General features: G+C 35.2%; 2 protein-coding genes across 3 annotated transcripts; both read left to right on the plus strand.

The window, feature by feature from the left end:
- Window positions 1–538: 538 nt before the first annotated feature.
- LOC117343565 lies at window positions 539–7,878 on the plus strand. 2 transcript variants are annotated; one of them, XM_033905986.1, is made up of 4 exons: window positions 539–669; window positions 2,128–2,198; window positions 3,494–3,729; window positions 6,691–7,878. In XM_033905986.1, the coding sequence occupies exons 3-4, from the start codon at window positions 3,706–3,708 to the stop codon at window positions 7,846–7,848; spliced, it is 1,182 nt and encodes a 393-aa protein (XP_033761877.1). In that variant the 5' UTR covers window positions 539–669; window positions 2,128–2,198; window positions 3,494–3,705; the 3' UTR covers window positions 7,849–7,878. The 2 variants fall into 2 exon arrangements, with proteins under 2 accessions (XP_033761877.1, XP_033761878.1); XM_033905987.1 differs by lacking the exon at window positions 539–669 and adding an exon at window positions 927–1,679.
- Window positions 7,879–9,041: 1,163 nt separating this feature from the next.
- On the plus strand, window positions 9,042–13,708 carry LOC117343566. The gene is made up of 2 exons (XM_033905988.1): window positions 9,042–10,253; window positions 11,397–13,708. The coding sequence occupies exons 1-2, from the start codon at window positions 10,230–10,232 to the stop codon at window positions 12,525–12,527; spliced, it is 1,155 nt and encodes a 384-aa protein (XP_033761879.1). The 5' UTR covers window positions 9,042–10,229; the 3' UTR covers window positions 12,528–13,708.
- Window positions 13,709–19,611: the final 5,903 nt, after the last annotated feature.

Consider the following 19,611-nt stretch of genomic DNA (forward strand, 5'->3'; position numbering starts at 1 on the left):
TTTCAATATGCTTAAATAATCGTTTTCCGTCACGAGGGGTTATCTAGTTAACAAATGTATCATAGCGGACGCTGCAATTTTTTAGAGTCTCATAAATAATATGGAATTTATGGTGATTAGATATACTACTTATTAGGTTATATTTACCATTGTATGGCACTGCCACTATATAACCCTACCAATTCAGTTGTGAGTTCACCAGCTTATGAACTGCCAACTGAAATTTGAATTTGAAAATTTCAAAAAAAAAATCGCACGACAAATAAAAAATCGCAGATGGTAAATATAATATATAATATATTTCAATGCTTAAATAGACTATTATTACATTTTGAGGAATTGTTGTATTCTATCGATATATGTATGTTTATCTATATCAGTACTGAACAAAACGCCGACATGGAATAAAGATAACATCAACAGCCACACTAGTATTTCCATATGATTTGCCTGCGGTGTAGCTTTGTACATACGAGTGTCCGTCCAGAGGTCAAATAAGTCGGCCATTACCTTCGCCACTTCCTTCTTCTTCTTTAGACTTGGACACGATAAACAAGGTTAGCATGCCCATGGGGTCAAATAATTGACCAATACTGTTGTAACTTCCTATTTGCCGTTTTCTCACTAAGACCTGGTACGTATCGGACGTGTTGGTATACGTTAAACAAGGTATAGTATGATTGTACACATTGAATAATTGTAATAATCAACGCAAAACTTTAAAAATTACGAATAATACTTTTTTTTGACAAATATTTTGTTATATAAATTGAATATTTTGTACAAATATTTCATTATATAATTTTTTTGATATTCTATACAGATATTTCATTATACAAATTGATATTTTATACAAATATTTCAATATATAAATTGACATTTTATGCAAATATCTTATCATATAAATTGATAATTTATACAAATATTTCATTATGTGAACTGAATATTTTATGCCAATATTTCGTTATATGATTTGATGTTTTATACGAATAGTCAACTATTCCATTTATACACGAGCTATATGGGATTTAAAATTCGAATAGGGGTAAGTATTTACAATACTTAATTGTCGAGAACCAATTCTGTAATGTCCGTATGGTAGTGTATTGATTCCATCTGATCTATATCTCTTGTCATCTAAACTGTTTAGAGTGACTTTGTTTTGGCCGATTGATGCGATGCATGTTGGCGTGCATTATAGTTTATTTTAACATGCAATCTTTGTAGGGTTGATGATGTAGGTCGTGTTCGATAACGGCACGCGCCACACCTTTAGAAGTCCGTTTCTTTTCATCTCCGTAAATGTAGGAATATATTCTAGCTCTCAGTACCACAATTCCCACCAGTTTCGTCTTTTATTTTCTTCGTCACATTCTTGGTTTTTGCACTGTGTGATAAATTGTCTATTGAGTTGTTACAAGTGTGAAAAAAGTCCGAGTTCTAAACCATTTAACGTAGATGTCAGTTTGGGTCAAGTAGGTCAGGAAGTCTTTATCCGTGAATAAAAGTTTCGTGTTCTGTTCGAAGTTCTTTTCCATGTAGCTGTAATGAGAGTCGCACATGTCTATTTTAAATTCAAGACAGCGAATCCTTCGTAAACGTGACAGTTTAGCACTTAATTAAAATTCTGCCATTGTATTCCCACTAGGTCCTCATTGAATAGTTTGCAGTGTTGAAAGGTAGGTTTTGGTACTATATTTATTTAGCCTTTATCAGATTGTAATACTAGTAGTCGTTGGTAGGTGGTTCTTTTGTTTGTGTTCAGTTGCATGTAAAGACGTAACCATTGACTGTCGAAATTTAACGGCTCTGTGTATTGTCATTGTGATTCTAAATGGGGAAGATATACTGGTGAAATACGATTTTCAAACTTGTCGATTTGTTTTATCGTGACGGGATAGTCCCTGTCATCTTGAGCTCGTCTTTGTAGTATCAGTACTAGTCTGATAATGGCGGTGTCGGTGTACGTGTTGTAAAGCAGCCAAAATAGTCCACAGGGAACATTTCTCGTCCGTGTTCTGTATATTGATGATTCAATGTGTGTGGAAGGTCGATGTTACTGATCCCACCGACAGGACAGTAAGGTAATACGTCAACTTTAACTTAACGACCTTCTTTAATTTCCAGGTACTACCATGTGTGATAGTAATATAGTAATCTTCGTTTAACTCGTGGTCGTTGACATCATTTGTCGTCATGTAAGTATAGCTCTTGGACTAGAGTGGCTCTGCCATGTCAACTACACCTTCGGGTGAATGTTTTTCCATTTTGACTTGTACACTCAGCTACCATTTGATAGTGTCCGTCGTTCCATTTCTTTAGTCATCATGTGTATTACCATTAGCCTGGTCCGGTTGAAGGTTCACAGTAAATTGTATTTCTATTCACGTTTGGGTTATCACAGAAACTCCTTGGTCAACCCATGGACGACCTCTTACTCTACTTCCATGGGTTCGTCAGGTATATATGTTTTGAGGCGGTGGTGACGACGGTGGTGGTGGTAAGGGTTGTCTCCCTCTTCATGATATGTCTGATTGTCTTCTAAATATTTTTGTATGCCGAAATATGCTGGACAGTCTTTTACAACGTAACCTCTCTGCATCGGGAACATTTTTGTGTTCGTCAACAGATCTTTTGAAAACTAGAGGATATCACGTGACGAGGCAAATTGATATTATGATAGTAATCACCGTGGAGAAGGTTGACGGACTTTGAGGGCGCAAGACTTGTGTCCCCTTGTTTAAGGATGCCCGGCGCCGCAATCGGAGGAAGCGTGAATATGACGGAAGATAGGAGCATGAATGTAGAAGCTAATTTAACTAAAATCTTTTTTTCGTATGTTCAGCAATAACTGACCTATCGGTATAAGGTGTTGATTTCAGTGAAGGATTCACAATTAGTTCACGGTAAGGCACATTGATGACGCGAGTAGATCGTTGTTTACATTTTCACTGTCAAAACCAGCGAGCCTGTGATGGTCTCGTAACTTCCGCCATATTCACATTTCAAGCTCCTTCCGATGAGGCGGGGTCACGCCGCCTAATACAACGGGACAAAAGTCATGCGCCCTCCAATTCCGTCAACCGTCTCCACTGTAGTTATTAGACTCTCAAAAATAACAGCGTCCGTTATGTAACATTTGTTGACTGGATAAAAACCTCGTGGTGGCAAATAATCATTTAAGTGTATTTAATATAAAAACAATGCACCCATTGTGCCTCATTGCTTTGCGATGGAAACTGCCGAAATCATTGACACTTCGACTTTATACTCCTGTTTATTCATTGTTTTTTTTACAGTGGTATGAGAATACGACAAGAAGAGTTATAAAGCTCTTCATATTTCTAGCTTGTTTATGACAATGTGCATATGTAGAAAAGTATTGTACAACCCATCGAAGCATCATTACCAAATGGACGTCACTTAAGTACATTGTAGATAAAAATTTAAAAAAGACGGGAAAGCAGATGTAATAAAATGAATCATTTTACAGGAATGCCAGCGCGAGCAGGAATTAGATAGCGAAGAAAGGGAACCAACAGTGAAAACAATCGCTCAACTAAATCTCTATTGTTACAAAACGAGGTAATTGTGGTGATGTGTTCGAAGAAGAGATTTGTTATTCTATCTCCTGTATAAGGTATTATAGTACACAGGTGTCGAGACCAGTGGGAGCTGTATCACCAAGTCAGGAACTACCTAACGATGGAGTTGGATACAAAGAAAAATGTAAGTACACCACTTTAAAATGCTTCGATATACATAAACTGATCCAATTATGTGAACGTTTGGGGTATGTTATAACTTTTTCAATTAATTGCTCGTAGTCTGAATACTACATACATTTTATTACTCATAGAAAGGTTGTACAGAATATCTGTAAAATGTCTGAGGAACACTTACTTTTGAAATTGGTCAGATTTGTCAGACATGTCCATTTGTATTGTATTTGGTTCACGTGTATCGTCCTGTTAATCTTAATCCATGAACATTAATACCCAAAAGGTCAGACAGGTATAAACCAGGAACATTAATACCCAAAAGGTCAGACAGGTATAAACCAGGAACATTAATACCCAAAAGGTCGGACAGGTATAAACCAGGAACATTAATACACAAAAGGTCAGACAGGTATAAACCAGGAACATTAGTACACAAAAGGTCAGACAGGTATAAACCAGGAACATTAATACCCAAAAGGTCAGACAGGTATAAACCAGGAACATTAGTACACAAAAGGTCAGACAGGTATAAACCAGGAACATTAATACCCAAAAGGTCAGACAGGTATAAACCAGGAACATTAATACCCAAAAGGTCAGACAGGTATAAACCAGGAACATTAATACACAAAAGGTCAGACAGGTATAAACCAGGAACATTAGTACACAAAAGGTCAGACAGGTATAAACCAGGAACATTAGTACACAAAAGGTCAGACAGGTATAAACCAGGAACATTAATACCCAAAAGGTCAGACAGGTATAAACCAGGAACATTAATACACAAAAGGTCAGACAGGTATAAACCAGGAACATTAATACCCAAAAGGTCAGACGGGTATAAACCAGGAACATTAATACCCAAAAGGTCAGACAGGTATAAACCAGGAACATTAATATCTAAAAGGTCATACAGGTATGAATATAAACCAGGAACATTAATACCCAAAAGGTCAGACAGGTATAAACCAGGAACATTAATACCCAAAAGGTCAGACAGGTATAAACCAGGAACATTAGTACACAAAAGGTCAGACAGGTATAAACCAGGAACATTAATACCCAAAAGGTCAGACAGGTATAAATATAAACCAGGAACATTAATACCCAAAAGGTCAGACAGGTATAAACCAGGAACATTAATACCCAAAAGGTCAGACGGGTATAAACCAGGAACATTAATACCCAAAAGGTCAGACAGGTATAAACCAGGAACATTAATATCTAAAAGGTCATACAGGTATGAATATAAACCAGGAACATTAATACCCAAAAGGTCAGACAGGTATAAATATAAACCAGGAACATTAATACACGAAAGGTCAGACAGGTATAAACCAGGAACATTAATACCCAAAAGGTCAGACAGGTATAAATAAAAACCAGGAACATTAATACCCAAAAGGTCAGACAGGTATAAACCAGGAACATTAATACCCAAAAGGTCAGACAGGTATAAACCAGGAACATTAATATCTAAAAGGTCATACAGGTATGAATATAAACCAGGAACATTAATACCCAAAAGGTCAGACAGGTATAAATATAAACCAGGAACACTAATACCCAAAAGGTCAGACAGGTATAAATATAAACCAGGAACATTAATACACAAAAGGTCAGACAGGTATAAATATAAACCAGGAACATTAATACACGAAAGGTCAGACAGGTATAAACCAGGAACATTAATACCCAAAAGGTCAGACAGGTATAAATAAAAACCAGGAACATTAATACCCAAAAGGTCAGACAGGTATATACCAGGAACATTAATACCCAAAAGGTCAGACAGGTATAAACCAGGAACATTAATACCCAAAAGGTCAGACAGGTATAAACCAGGAACATTAATACCCAAAAGGTCAGACAGGTATAAACCAGGAACATTAATACCCAAAAGGTCAGACGGGTATAAACCAGGAACATTAATACACAAAAGGTCAGACAGGTATAAACCAGGAACATTAATACCCAAAAGGTCAGACGGGTATAAACCAGGAACATTAATACACAAAAGGTCAGACAGGTATAAACCAGGAACATTAATACCCAAAAGGTCAGACAGGTATAGATATAAACCAGGAACATTAATACACGAAAGGTCAGACAGGTATAAACCAGGAACATTAATACACGAAAGGTCAGACAGGTATAAACCAGGAACATTAATACCCAAAAGGTCAGACGGGTATAAATATAAACCAGGAACATTAATACCCAAAAAGACAGACAGGTACATTGTACAAACATATATACACGTATTAACCAATACGTTAACGCTTGTTCTATTTTGTACTTCACAGTTCGACGCAAGTTTTGTACAATTGAGTGAATGCTTCTAAACTTGAGTATCAATCAAGTTCTTTATAATTTTGAAATTCTTAAAAGTTTTTTTTGCATTGTACACACCACGACCATAATATCGATACAATCATATAACAAAGCAAGGAGTGAACCATTACTGTTGAGGATCAATTCGTCTCTAAGTAGCAAAGATATACGATTTTGACAGATTAACTTTTTTGCTGACGACAGTAATTCTGCTTGTTTGATAATGCTTGGTATTCTATCATAACAACGTTTGCGTTTTTTCTCAGATCTACAAGAGATAAACATTTTAATATAACATTGAACCCTTCTTCACTATTTTCCAAACGGCACAAACTACATATTCTTTGAATTCGATATTAATGTAACTGCCCCAGTTTTATGTTGGTGTGATAGAGGTCTAATGTTTGATCTAAGATTAATATTAAAATAAGTGTTAATTTGCTAGTGGCTCTTTTTCTTTAAACTCTTGACTGAACATATTACTAATTCTCTGATTAATGATTTCGTACCGTAGCTACGTTACTGTTCTTTTGTACTGGGAGCACCAGTAGTTGTGACGATACTGTTTTACCCTTACAGCGCCCGTCGTACTGGTGGCGTCCATTGTTGTGACGATACTTTTTTATTATTTCAGAGCCGGTTCTTGCCGACCATTGTAGTAGTGACGTCTCTCGTGCTGATGACAATGCTGCCTGCTTACATAACGAAGAGTAATGAGATAGTTCCCATCAAGGAGCCATGTCCACGTGTTTACATGACAAATACTGACAATACTTCAGTGGAAAACCTTCTCAGACAATCCATACAAACATTTGGCACCATTGATAAAGGACAGAGGTACATTGTGTATGATTGCAGTAAGGCTAAAGAAGGCGTCTGTGGTGGATGGTCTGACAGAATGTCCGGCATTCTTTCCACCTTAGTAATATCCCTCCTGACTAAACGACGCTTTCTTATCAAACATGACAAGCCATGTCTCATTGAAGATTATCTTATCCCTGCAGATCGTTTCGATTGGCGTTTCAATAAATCTATACTTTTAAATAAAACATCTTCCTATCAGGACCTAAGCGCACGGAAATCTACAAATCTTAGAAAGTATTTGTCTGGAAGTTTAGATATCAACACTTACTTCGAACATGATGTCAACTTTGTTCGTATGAATTGGGATTTTACAGAGGAATTTAGAAAAAGGCGAAACATCGAAGATGAGATTCCATGGGTAACAAAACTGAAATATGCTGACATGTATAAACAACTGTTTAACTTCCTCTTCACACCATCGCCTCTTTTTGCCAAGGCATTGAACGAGGTGAAAAGTCAGCGGACGAGACCTAAGATTGCGTGTGCCCATTTACGTGTCGGGGGTAATCCCACTATGCCGGGAGATGACCGCCGTAAGAGGCTTAGAGTGGATTTAGTTTGGAAACATTTCAAAAAATTAAATAAAAGGATTTATGATATTTTCATAGCAACTGATGCAGAACACGTGAAAAGGATGGCTAAAAAACGGTATCCAGCGAACATTATTGACACCCCCGGAAAAATTACACACATCGACCAACCGAACAGGAATGATCCTGGTGTTGGATTTCTAAAACAACTTTTAGATTTCTACACATTGATGAATTGTGATGTTCTCATAACTTCTGAAAGTGGATTTAGTATATTTGCAGCGTACCTTCGGGATACGGACAGTGATTTGTATTGTCTACGAAGTGAGGGTATTATACCTTGTACCAGGTACACAATCAATGACATTTTCCCAGGACATTTCCTAGCACCTGATTAATAAATGCTTGTCAGAGTAGATAAGCTTAGGAATATTATTTGTGTTTGTGATGCTTTAGAACAAATCAACTCATGTCACTTTGATATCTACCCTTTTGGTATACATTAACAAGAAGCATATCACTTTGATATCTACCCTTTGAATAACAATTAACAGGCAGCATGTCTATCCGCCGAGTATCCATTAATAGTAAGCATGTCACTTTTATATCTACCCCTTTGGTATACATTAATATGAACCATGTGACTTTTATATCAACCCTCTGAGTATCCATTAACAGGAAGCATATCACTTTTATATCTACCCTCTTAGTTTCCAGTAACAGTAAACATGTCACTTTTATATCTAATTGGATATTTCAGTAATACATATTTATTAGCCTACCACATTAACAAACAGATGAATTATAAATTCAAATAACCATGTTGCTCATTGCAAACCTCTGCATTGCTGATGCTTTGTTGTTGCGGTTATGCATAATCATTCCATAAATGGTGGCGGTGTTATTACTGCAGTTGTTTAGTTTATCCTAACGTGTGTTAAGCTGGTATTCATAGACTTCAATTTCTAACCTCTGAGCAGCTAACGTTTTCACTTCTCAATGTTTTATCTTGCTCTACCGAATCAAGAAAACTTACGATATAAAATAAGTTTTTTTTTCAATAGACAACTGTAGACATCGAAGCGTATTTATAAAAACTCTTTACAATATCATATTGGAAAGGATTATTATATCCGTATCTAAAAAGTTAACCAGCTTCATCAACGCGAACTTAAGATGATCTTGGCCAATCATCAGGAACCCAAATATCACCGATAACATTTCAGACATTACAGGATGTGCTTTCTTAAAGCATTAATGTTCAGTAAAAGAGTTACAAATAACATATTTGAGCCCTGTGACATTGCAAGTGAGTAAATACCATTCATTTAACGATAAATCATATTACGTCATTCGAGCATGTTATTGAACAAATATCATACCCCGGTTCTCTGATATTGAGATTTGTTCACGGTCAATTTCTTATGCAAACTTGAAAAAAAAAACATTTATCCTTACAAGTTAACTGCCTTACCTAACAACTGTAGACGTTATGGAAAGTTGTTTATGACAACATTGATGACCTTGCCGAATTTTATCACATCAGTCAGTTTGGGGGTGGGGGTGGGGGGGGCATTATCAACACTTGCACTTGGCCTAATTGCTATGTGGTAGAAATTGCTTAAATCATTGACTCTTCGGCTTTTACTAAAATTATGCTGTTTTTGTACTCCTTTTTATTCAACGTTAGTATTTAAAAAAAAATACTCCCTACAGCTACTAAAAATCAACAAGACGTAACACTTAAAAAATTGGAAGTTGGAGTGCGAGCTTTGTTTCACTTTGAATGTCATTTTTATCCAATGAAAATATCAAATGCACACATTCTTCACTGAATATTGTGCGATGGTTTAGAATCCTTGAATATTAATATATGTTATTCTTTCGTCGTGTAACAATGATTTTAGGATGGGATAATGGACAAAACGTGGTCGTGCTTGCGGATGTTGCATGGACTGTGGAACGGAAGTAGGCTATCTATTTAAAAGCGCTTTTGCAACGGTCATTCTGATTGGTGGACAGCTCTGTAAACAATACTAACTGTAGTTTTTACCAATCGGATTGCCCATTTCAAAACAGCTCAAAGATAGATGGCCTACTTCCGTTCCAGAGTCAATACATCGTCCGATCTTCAGGTATTACACCCTGTTTATGTAGTAGGAGTAGGGGCTATTTGTTTCTATAAATACTGACCAGATGCAGACACATATGGTCCCACAAAAGAATAGTATGTGTTTATTTTATTTTTTTTAGTTGCCAATGCCAATGTTCATATGTAGAAAAGTAATCATATGGCTTTATATGTATTGAAAATGATAATTAATTTTAATTATTGAGCTCTTAAAATGATAATACTGTAACGACAATTATACATTAAGATACCTTTATAATTGAAACTGGCTATAGCATACTGCTTTTCAGAAAATCATGCATCCACTCGTGTGCATCATTGTACAATCCATCGAAGCAACATTACCAAATTGACATCACTGTTGTACAGTTCCAGATCAAAAATGACGGGGAACAGGATGCAATATATATGTATATCTTTTTTTACAGGAAAGCCAGAGCGTGCAGTAAATAAATACCACAGAAAGTGAACCAACAGTGTTAACAATCGGCTGTTTTGTCAACTCAAGCTTCATAGTTACAAAACGAAGTAATTGTGGTGATGTGTACGAAGAAGAAATTTGATATTCTGTCTCCTGTGTAAGGTATTACAGTACACAGCTGTCCAGACCTGTGGGAGCTGTACCACCAAGTCAGGGATTACCTAACGATGGAGTTGTGTAAAGTTAAAAATGTAAGTATTCCCCTAGTCACTGTTACCGTGTGAAATGTTGTGACATACAGGGAAAACACTTGACATAATTATGTGAACTTTTAGGGTATGTTACAACAATCTAAGTTTCTATTTCGGAGTTTCTGAATCAATTGTTCGTAGTCTGAATTCTCCACATTTATTATTCATACCCAGATTGTACACATTATCTGGAAAATGTCTGAAGAAAACTAATTTTTGGTATCGGAGTCAATTAATTAGTAACATGTATATTAAACCAGGAACATTAATACCCAAACGTATATACAGGTACAAATTTAAACTAAAAAGTATTAACTAATAATCATATGCTTTAGGCAATTTTGTCATAAGTATCATACATTTGAGTGGATGCTGCTAAACAAGCGGTGTAAATAAAGTTTTTATTACTTTGCGTTTTTCAGCTCCTCATTTAGGACATAGTGCATCATATTTGTAGTGTACAATGTATATGAAAACACCGTAATATCAACATATAAAACATTGTGAGTAGCAAATCATGACCGTAGAGCGTCAGCCCCGTTTCTTATTGGCAAAGATAGAATAATTTGACAGATTTCCTTTTTTGTCTGACGACAGCAATTCTGCAAGTTGTTTTAACATGCTTGGTCTTCTGACATGACAATGTTTACATTATTTCTCAGATATACAAGAAATGGATATTTCAATAAAAAAAATGCAACCATTCTTCACTATTTTCCAAATGGCATAAACTATATATTCTTTGAATTCTATTTTTATGGAGCGCCCTGCCTCGGTTGTATGGTTTTAGACTTCCAGTATTAATTGACTTACGTTGGCACTGTTATGACACGTACTCCTTATCTGGATATTGGTAAAAAAAAATCGAAGAGAATATGATTTTTTCCTTCCCTCTCTTGACTGAAATATAAATGATTTGCGCTTCGTTTGTACTGATGGCGTCAGTAGTTGTGACGATACTGTTTTATCCTTTCAGAGCCGGTTGTACTGGGGGCCTCAGTAGTTGTGACGATACTGTGTTACCCTTTCAGAGCCGGTTGTACTGGTGACGTCAGAAGTTGTGACGATACTGTTTTACCCTTTCAGAGCCGGTTGTACTGGTGACGTCAGTATAGTTGTGATAATACTGCTTTATTCTTTCAGAGCCGGTTCTTGCTATTCTGTGCACTGATTGCGTCAGTAGTTGTAATAACAACGCTGTCTGCTTACATAATTCTCGTCAAGGATTCCTCCGCGCGTGAATACAAGACGAATAAAGACAACGCTTCGGTGGAACAACTTCTCGGACAATCCATAAAGACAGCTGACACAGGACAGAGGTACATTGTGTATGATTGTAGTAAGGCTAAGAAAGGTGCTTGTGGTGGATGGTCTGACAGAATAACCGGAATTCTTACCACCTTGGTAATATCCCTCCTGACTAAACGACGTTTTCTCATCAAACATGAAAAACCATGCCTCCTGGAAAATTTCCTAATCCCTGCAGATCACTTCGATTGGCGTTTCAATAAATCCATACTTTTAGATAGAACATCATCGTATCAGGACCTAAGCGCACGTGAATCTACAAACCTTAGAAAGTATATGTCTGGAAGTTTAGATATCAACACTTACTTCAAGCATGATGTCAACTTTGTTCGTATGAATTGGGATTTTACAGAAGAATTTAGAAAAAGGCGAAACATCGAAGTTGAGATTCCATGGATGACAAAACTTCGATATACTGATATGTATAAACAACTGTTTAAATTCCTTTTCACACCATCGCCTCTCTTTGCCAAGGAATTGAACAAGCTGAAAAGTCAGCGTAGAAGACCTAAGCTAGCATGTGCCCATTTACGTCTTGGGGATAATCCTACTTTGCCGGGAGATGACTACCGAAAAAGTCTTAATTTGGATTTAGTTTGGAATTATTTAAACACAATAGATCAAAAGAAATATGACCTATTCGTTGCATCTGATGCACACCATGTGAAAGAAATGGCTAGACAGCGTTATTCAGTGAACATCATTGACAGTCCTGGAAACATTACACACATTGACCAAAACAACGGTAATGATCCTGGTGTTGGATTTCTTAAACAACTTACAGATTTCTACACATTAACGACTTGTGATGTTCTCCTACTTTCCTCGAGTGGATTTGGTATGTTTGCAGCGTACCTTCGGGATACGGATACTGATTTGTATTGTTTACGAAGTGAAGATATCATACCTTGTACCAGGAATGCGCTCAATGAAATTTACCCAGGACAAGTTCTAGCACCTGATTAATAAATGCTCGTCAGAGTAGATAAGTTTTGGGAATATCATTTGTTTCTGATGCATTAGAAAAAACAATTCATGTCTTTTTTATATCTACACTTGTGTATCTACCTTTGGGTTTCCATTAACTAGAAGCATGTCAAGTATCGATCTAATATGACTCATTGTACAGCTAACATTATTTAGATGGAATTGCTCTTCAATATAATCAGCCTCGTATGAAGATAAAACAAACTAGCCAACAGAAGTACACAATTTCGTCCCAAAAGGTTATTGGAAAATCTGGTCACCAAACTCGAAAAAAGATGTCGAGAATTCCATAAGGAATTCGATCATTTTCACGATTTCATCTTGGGTGTACTTTCTATAAGCCCTAGTCATATGGTTAAAGAAATGTGTTCTCGTACAGTTGCAACCATGTAATTATAATGCTGAAAAATGTCATTAAGTTTACATTGGACAATGGCAGTGTTAACAGTAGAACAATTAAACAATGGTAGAACAATTAAACAACGGTAAAACAATTAAACAACGGTAAAACAATTAAACAACGGTAGAACAATCAATCACCTTAGCAGTACGCTTTCCCTGCTGGTGATGTTGTAAGTTCCATATCCGATCGATATGGTCATTTTTTTTTAATTATTATTAAAAATTTTAAAACACATAAGTGAAATCGGAGGATTACTTAAAGTTATTAGTTTAAATAAAGACTTGATCGTAATAGGTGACATTAATCAAGTTATGCCTAACATGACTCAACACTTTAGATTTTCACCAATACAGACCAAATATGGCATACAAAGCCATATACAGTGTACTAGGGTAACAGCAAGCTCATTCACTTCACATGTTATGATGTCATTGTTAAATAATTATAACATAGTAAAAATGCTCTGTTGTGGACACAAGAGAAACAGTTTTCACAATTACCTATAGGAAGTAGGAAGTATGAGTACATTTGGGCGTTTACGAAATTAGGATATTATACTTGTCAGAAAAAAACCCATATATAGCTAAGAAAAACATCACGATTTACTGACAAAATAGAAAAATTAATCTTTAATTATCGACAGGAAAACTAATGATCAACTATCATTAGAAGTTAATGGTAAAATGACAGCTCATTCTGTAAAAAATATTTTATACTTTTGCTACTATCTAAGCTTCAAATAAAAACGAAGAAATTACACCACTGGCTTATTTTTCAATATTTGCTTTTTTTTCAATATCAAAAATATAGAACACGTCATTAAAGTTCAGCTACCAATAAATGAACAGGTCCACAAAATAATATCTAATATATCTACGGAGTCGAATAGTCTCCCTTACACCAGATAATTATGTCTTTATTGCGAACTAGCCTATGTCATGGGAGTCTGACATAGATATAAAAGATGGGGATTAAGTTAATAGATAAACGATAAAGACGATTAACAGGAGTGTTCATAGGAGTATTCATATTGTTTTAAACCGTTATAATTGTGTGCCTTAACCATCACCATACCTGTATATGCTAGCTAATGATTTCTTTGTTTTCGCTTATTATGTACATACAGGTATGCATATCAATAATATACACTGCTGGGCACAAAATGCATAAGGCGTCATCTACGGTATACACAAATATGTCTACTTATCCACTCCAGCTAAGACACTAACCACCTCTGGCACCAATAAACTCATCCTAGCTAGAACACTGACCATCTGTAGAACCAATGAACTCACTCTAGCTAGAACACTGACCATCTGTAGAACCAATGAACTCACTCTAGCTAGAACACTGACCATCTGTAGAACCAATGAACTCACTCTAGCTAGAACACTGACCATCTGTAGAACCAATGAACTCCCTCTAGCTAAAGCACTAACCATCTTTAGCACCAACGAACTTACTCTAGCTAGAACACTGACCATCTGTATCATCAATGAACTCACTCTAGCTGAGACACTTACCATCTGTAACAACACAAGCTAAACAGCACCAATAATCTCACTCTAGCTAGGACACCATCTGTAACAAGCTAAACAGCAACAATAATCTCACTCTAGCTAGGACACCATCTGTAACAAGCTAAACAGCAACAATAATCTCACTCTAGCTAGGACACCATCTGTAACAAGCTAAACAGCAACAATAATCTCACTCTAGCTAGGACACCATCTGTAACAAGCTAAACAGCAACAATAATCTCACTCTAGCTAGGACACCATCTGTAACAAGCTAAACAGCACCAATAATCTCACTCTAGCTAGGACACCATCTGTAACAAGCTAAACAGCAACAATAATCTCACTCTAGCTAGGACACCATCTGTAACAAGCTAAACAGCACCAATAATCTCACTCTAGCTTAAACACTGACCATTCGTTTCTCCAATGAACTTACTCTAGCTAAAACACTGACCATCTGTAGCACCAATGAGTTGTTAATTACAATGAAAACGACGTATGACTCTGGAGAGAAGTATATATATATATATTTGAATATATATTTTTCCCTTTTAGTCTTTTGACAACATCTCCACATGCATAAATCTTTGTTTGCAATATGATTTGTGAGTCTTTTTAAGCGCTCTTCTGGACTTTTTTGTCATAACGTTACAGTATTGGTTGTGCATTCAAGGAATGCTTGAAAATTGATCACAAAAATTACTAAACTTAATTCAAATGAAAATATTCTTGAGTAATCGATATCAAATGTCGTTCCTAGAACCAAATCCATTTGATTGAAGCAAGGACAGATTATCAGAGATATTCTCAACGTATGTCATATCAATCCTTACAAAGCGACACCATCATCATCCTGATCCCAACTCACTGTCTGACTGGATAAACAATACATCCATACTTATAAAAAGAACAAGTTCGTACCATGAATTCATAATTAATATGTGTAGAAATAGAAGACAGCACATGTCTTGCTCTCATGACATCAACACCTATTTTGGGTCCGATGTCTGTTTACTTTAAATGAATTGGGACTTATCTGAGAAACTCAAAACAAGATTAAATATAGGAAGTGAGATTCCGTGGAATACGCAGTTGCATTATTCTGACATGTACAAACGACTGCTTGTTTTTTCTGCAATTGATCATTCTCTTTGTCAAAGTATTGAACGAAATGCAAAGAAACTAATGTAGATGGTACAAGATAGCATCATTTTCGCTAGCCAAGTCTTCTGATTGTTAGTGAAGTGTAACGCAATCAGAAGACTTGGCTAGCGATGATGAGATAGCAAGTGCACAAACTATATGTGAGGGGAAAATCCAGATATTGTTTTTGATGATCCACGACCTGCCCCTTTAGTGAACAATCTATGGAAATGTTTCGATAAGTTAGACAAAAGGAATATGACTTCTGTTATACCTGATTAAGATCAGATGATGACAAACACTCTAGGAATACTAATTATAAAGAAATGATCTACGTCCAGGAATTCAGAAACAGCTGTTAGATTTTTACACACTGATAACTTGTTATTAGTTACCCCTTCTATTTCATCTGTGCCGTTTTAACAACATAAAGTAATATTATGTATTTAATAGACTGATACTAATGATTGAAAGGTGTTTGATAACTGTGGCGCCTTGTATGAACCAAAATATGATTTCTGTTTATTTTGTCCATTTAATCATAAAACATGTGTGTAATACGTTTTTAACCACAATTTAGCCCGATATTTGTATTCTAGTCATAGCTCAACAATTTATCGTCATTTTTGGCGCCATTTTAATCTGCATTACGTCAACGCTTTGCACTTTGCCTGGTTACACAGTTTATCGTTTTGTATAAAACGCTGAAGTGATTGCGATTATTATGGAACTCTTTCTTTAAATAAACGTAGAGAGGAAAACTTTCAAATTTGGTATACTACATAAAACAATATTTCTCCTTACTTGTAAAAATTATAACTCAACTCTCACTCAGTCTCACGATTAACATATATGTTGTTTTAATGACGTCAAAGTTAAATTACTTAATGCATTTATATTATTAAAAGCAAAATAAAGATAATGATAATTAAAAAGCAATTGGATCAGTGAAGTTTCATATGACTGGGAAATATTGATACAGATAATCATAATGAAACCCAAATCAAAAATAGCATGATTTTCAGTCGGTGTCATAAATCACACAATGAAAGACTGACGACAGATTTATCCTGATCTGTATAACAAGATGACAACTATATGTCATTTACTACTGTCCTTTTCACTGGAGTGTGATTTTAGTTAGGTGAGTGTTTATTTGATAATAACGGATTAAAGCAACACGTGCTGCGCCATACAGACTACTTACAATCATTATTAATGAGATGGCTATGGAAATTAATAATATGTTACAATCTATAATTATTTTTATGTCCTGGGCTAATGATTGCCATGACTTTAATTGTTTCTTTCTCACAATGAGCTTTACACCATCTCATAACTGTACGGGAACAGCCCACCTATTGATGGTACAATTCACATAAATATCAAATACAGGTAGGGCATTGTAGTCTCATAAACTATTATTTATAAAAGTGACAAGAACAAAACATAAAATATAATCCATTTGGGTCTAATCAATGCGACGTCAATTGGCATATTGTTCATACTCCCTGACAATGTTTATACCTGATTAATAGTCAACGGCGTTCATGCGTGCCCAGATAATTCAACACAAACCCAGGTACGAGCATTCATTTCTTATTTTCCCATAATGCATGGAGCTTTTACATACCTATTTCAATCCAAAATAGAATGCGTATATCAATATTTTGACACCATAATGGGTACGAAAAAATAAATACGACAGAAAAGATGTAAAAAAAATATATAGGATATAAAATCAGAGGAACTGCATATAGCGCGTGCTCCCGTTCCAGTGACAGAAACATAACACCCGCTTTCTCATGAAACAGAGTCCATTTGAAGAGCTATTGTAAAAAAGTACTTAATCGTGAATTAGTTCACATTATTATCTTTTACATTCTTGTCTTAAAGTGAATTATAACTGTGTATTGATATCAATGACAACAGTATTTGCTACGCCACATTGCGGGATCACTCGCTGAGTTTGAGAATCATCCATCTCCAGATAAGAGTTCAAGGACATTAGCCCATATAGTTTGATTGTAAAGGAGCACCCCCTCCCTTTCTATTGTTTATTCTACAACCGAACTTAATAAAACTGGCTGATGATCACTAACTCAACAACAATCACGGCACTGTTTATATCGTGTACGTTTCTTCTCCTTTTAGTTTACATTTAAATGCCAGATTATTAGAGTCTGGTGCTATTGGCATAATCTATTTGTCAGTGCCACAATAATGCACTTCTCCTTTAGTTTTTTCGTCACATTATGATAATTTATTTTTAATGAGTTGTTCCCTCTAAATGAACATATCTTATCCCCACACCTGTACATCCTACAGGAAGTTAAATTATAATTATTACAAACAACAATTACCAGTCAAACTGACATATATATGTGTGCCAGATTCTTACTTACAAAATGTATATCGCAGATCTACATTTCTCATATGGTGGCGAGATTATTTATGATAATCTACGTATCCTCATACAAATCTTGACCGAGTATGCCGTGTACATCTGTTGTATTACAATTTATTTCAGTGAATCTCTGTGGTTACAACTAGTGGGCAATGACCTCAACGAAAAGTGTTAATTTATGAACAGATATGCAGGATAAATATAATTGAAACCACAATTCTAGCTCAAAATCAATACAAGAAGATAAACTACGTCAAACTATCCCCAGTGATAGAAACTCTTGAAAATAAGCAATGACGACGACAAATAGGTCTGTATTAATTTAGTCACAGACAGAATTCCATCCTCTGTAACGTCGGGATTAGTCAGTGATGCTAGATTCCAGTTCCCAAATCAAATCTAGAACCCGGATATATACTGATACTGTATTTTACCACTTATCTCTCGCTTTATTTTGTCACAAATGCTTGATGCATTGTCACGTGGGTTTGGTGAAAATGACGTCACATAATCCGTAGATCAATTAATCAACATAGCATGTGTCATAATGACATTCCCTAAACTAAACTTATAACTTTTAATATTGTAGATAAGGATTGTTTATGGACGTCACAATGAGCGGACGTCAGACTTTTAAGGTGACGTCATTTTTTCACAAATGAAAATTGTCTAGATAACAAAATAAATAATAGGAAACAAAAGAGGAACACCTTTTAAAGCAAGCATATCATATTTCTATCGTGAAACTACCCAGTGTCATAACACCCTGTACAGTGTTTAAATAGTTTATGAACACAGGAGAAGTTTCGTATTAATACACAGTGTATTAGATGGTCACTCGGGGATTAATTAGCAGTGAAGGAGTTCTATTATATAGTAGACAAGTAAATAAGTAGACAAAGGTTAACTTAAAATGGTTGGGTGTTATGGTATACTTAATCTAATTTATATGATATACAAATGTTCACTTTTGTAATATTTATCCTATATGGTGAACAAAGGTTATATTACCGTAGAGTATGTACTTGCTATTTATAAGATGATATCGGTAGAAAGGGCGGATAACTCTCTAGATAACAAAATATATGATTGGAAGACATCAGGAATACCTTTTCTTCTCATATCATAGCAGATCAAATATCAGATATCATATAACATATATCAGATATCATATATCATATATCATATATCATAACATATAACATATATCAGATATCATATATCAGATATCATATATCATATATCGTATATCATAACATATAACATATATCAGATAGTATATATCATATATCATATATCATAACATATAACATATATCAGATAGCATATATCATATATCATATATCATAACATATAACATCTATCAGATAGTAGATATCATATATCATATCATAACATATAACATATATCATATATCATATATCATATATCGTATATCATAACATATAACATATATCAGATAGTAGATATCATATATCATATATCATATATCGTATATCATAACATATAACATATATCATATATCGTATATCAGATATCATATATCATATATCATATATCATATATCGTATATCATAACATATAACATAT

Source organism: Pecten maximus, chromosome 15 (genome assembly GCF_902652985.1).
Source record: "Pecten maximus chromosome 15, xPecMax1.1, whole genome shotgun sequence".
NCBI classification, from domain to species: domain Eukaryota; kingdom Metazoa; phylum Mollusca; class Bivalvia; order Pectinida; family Pectinidae; genus Pecten; species Pecten maximus.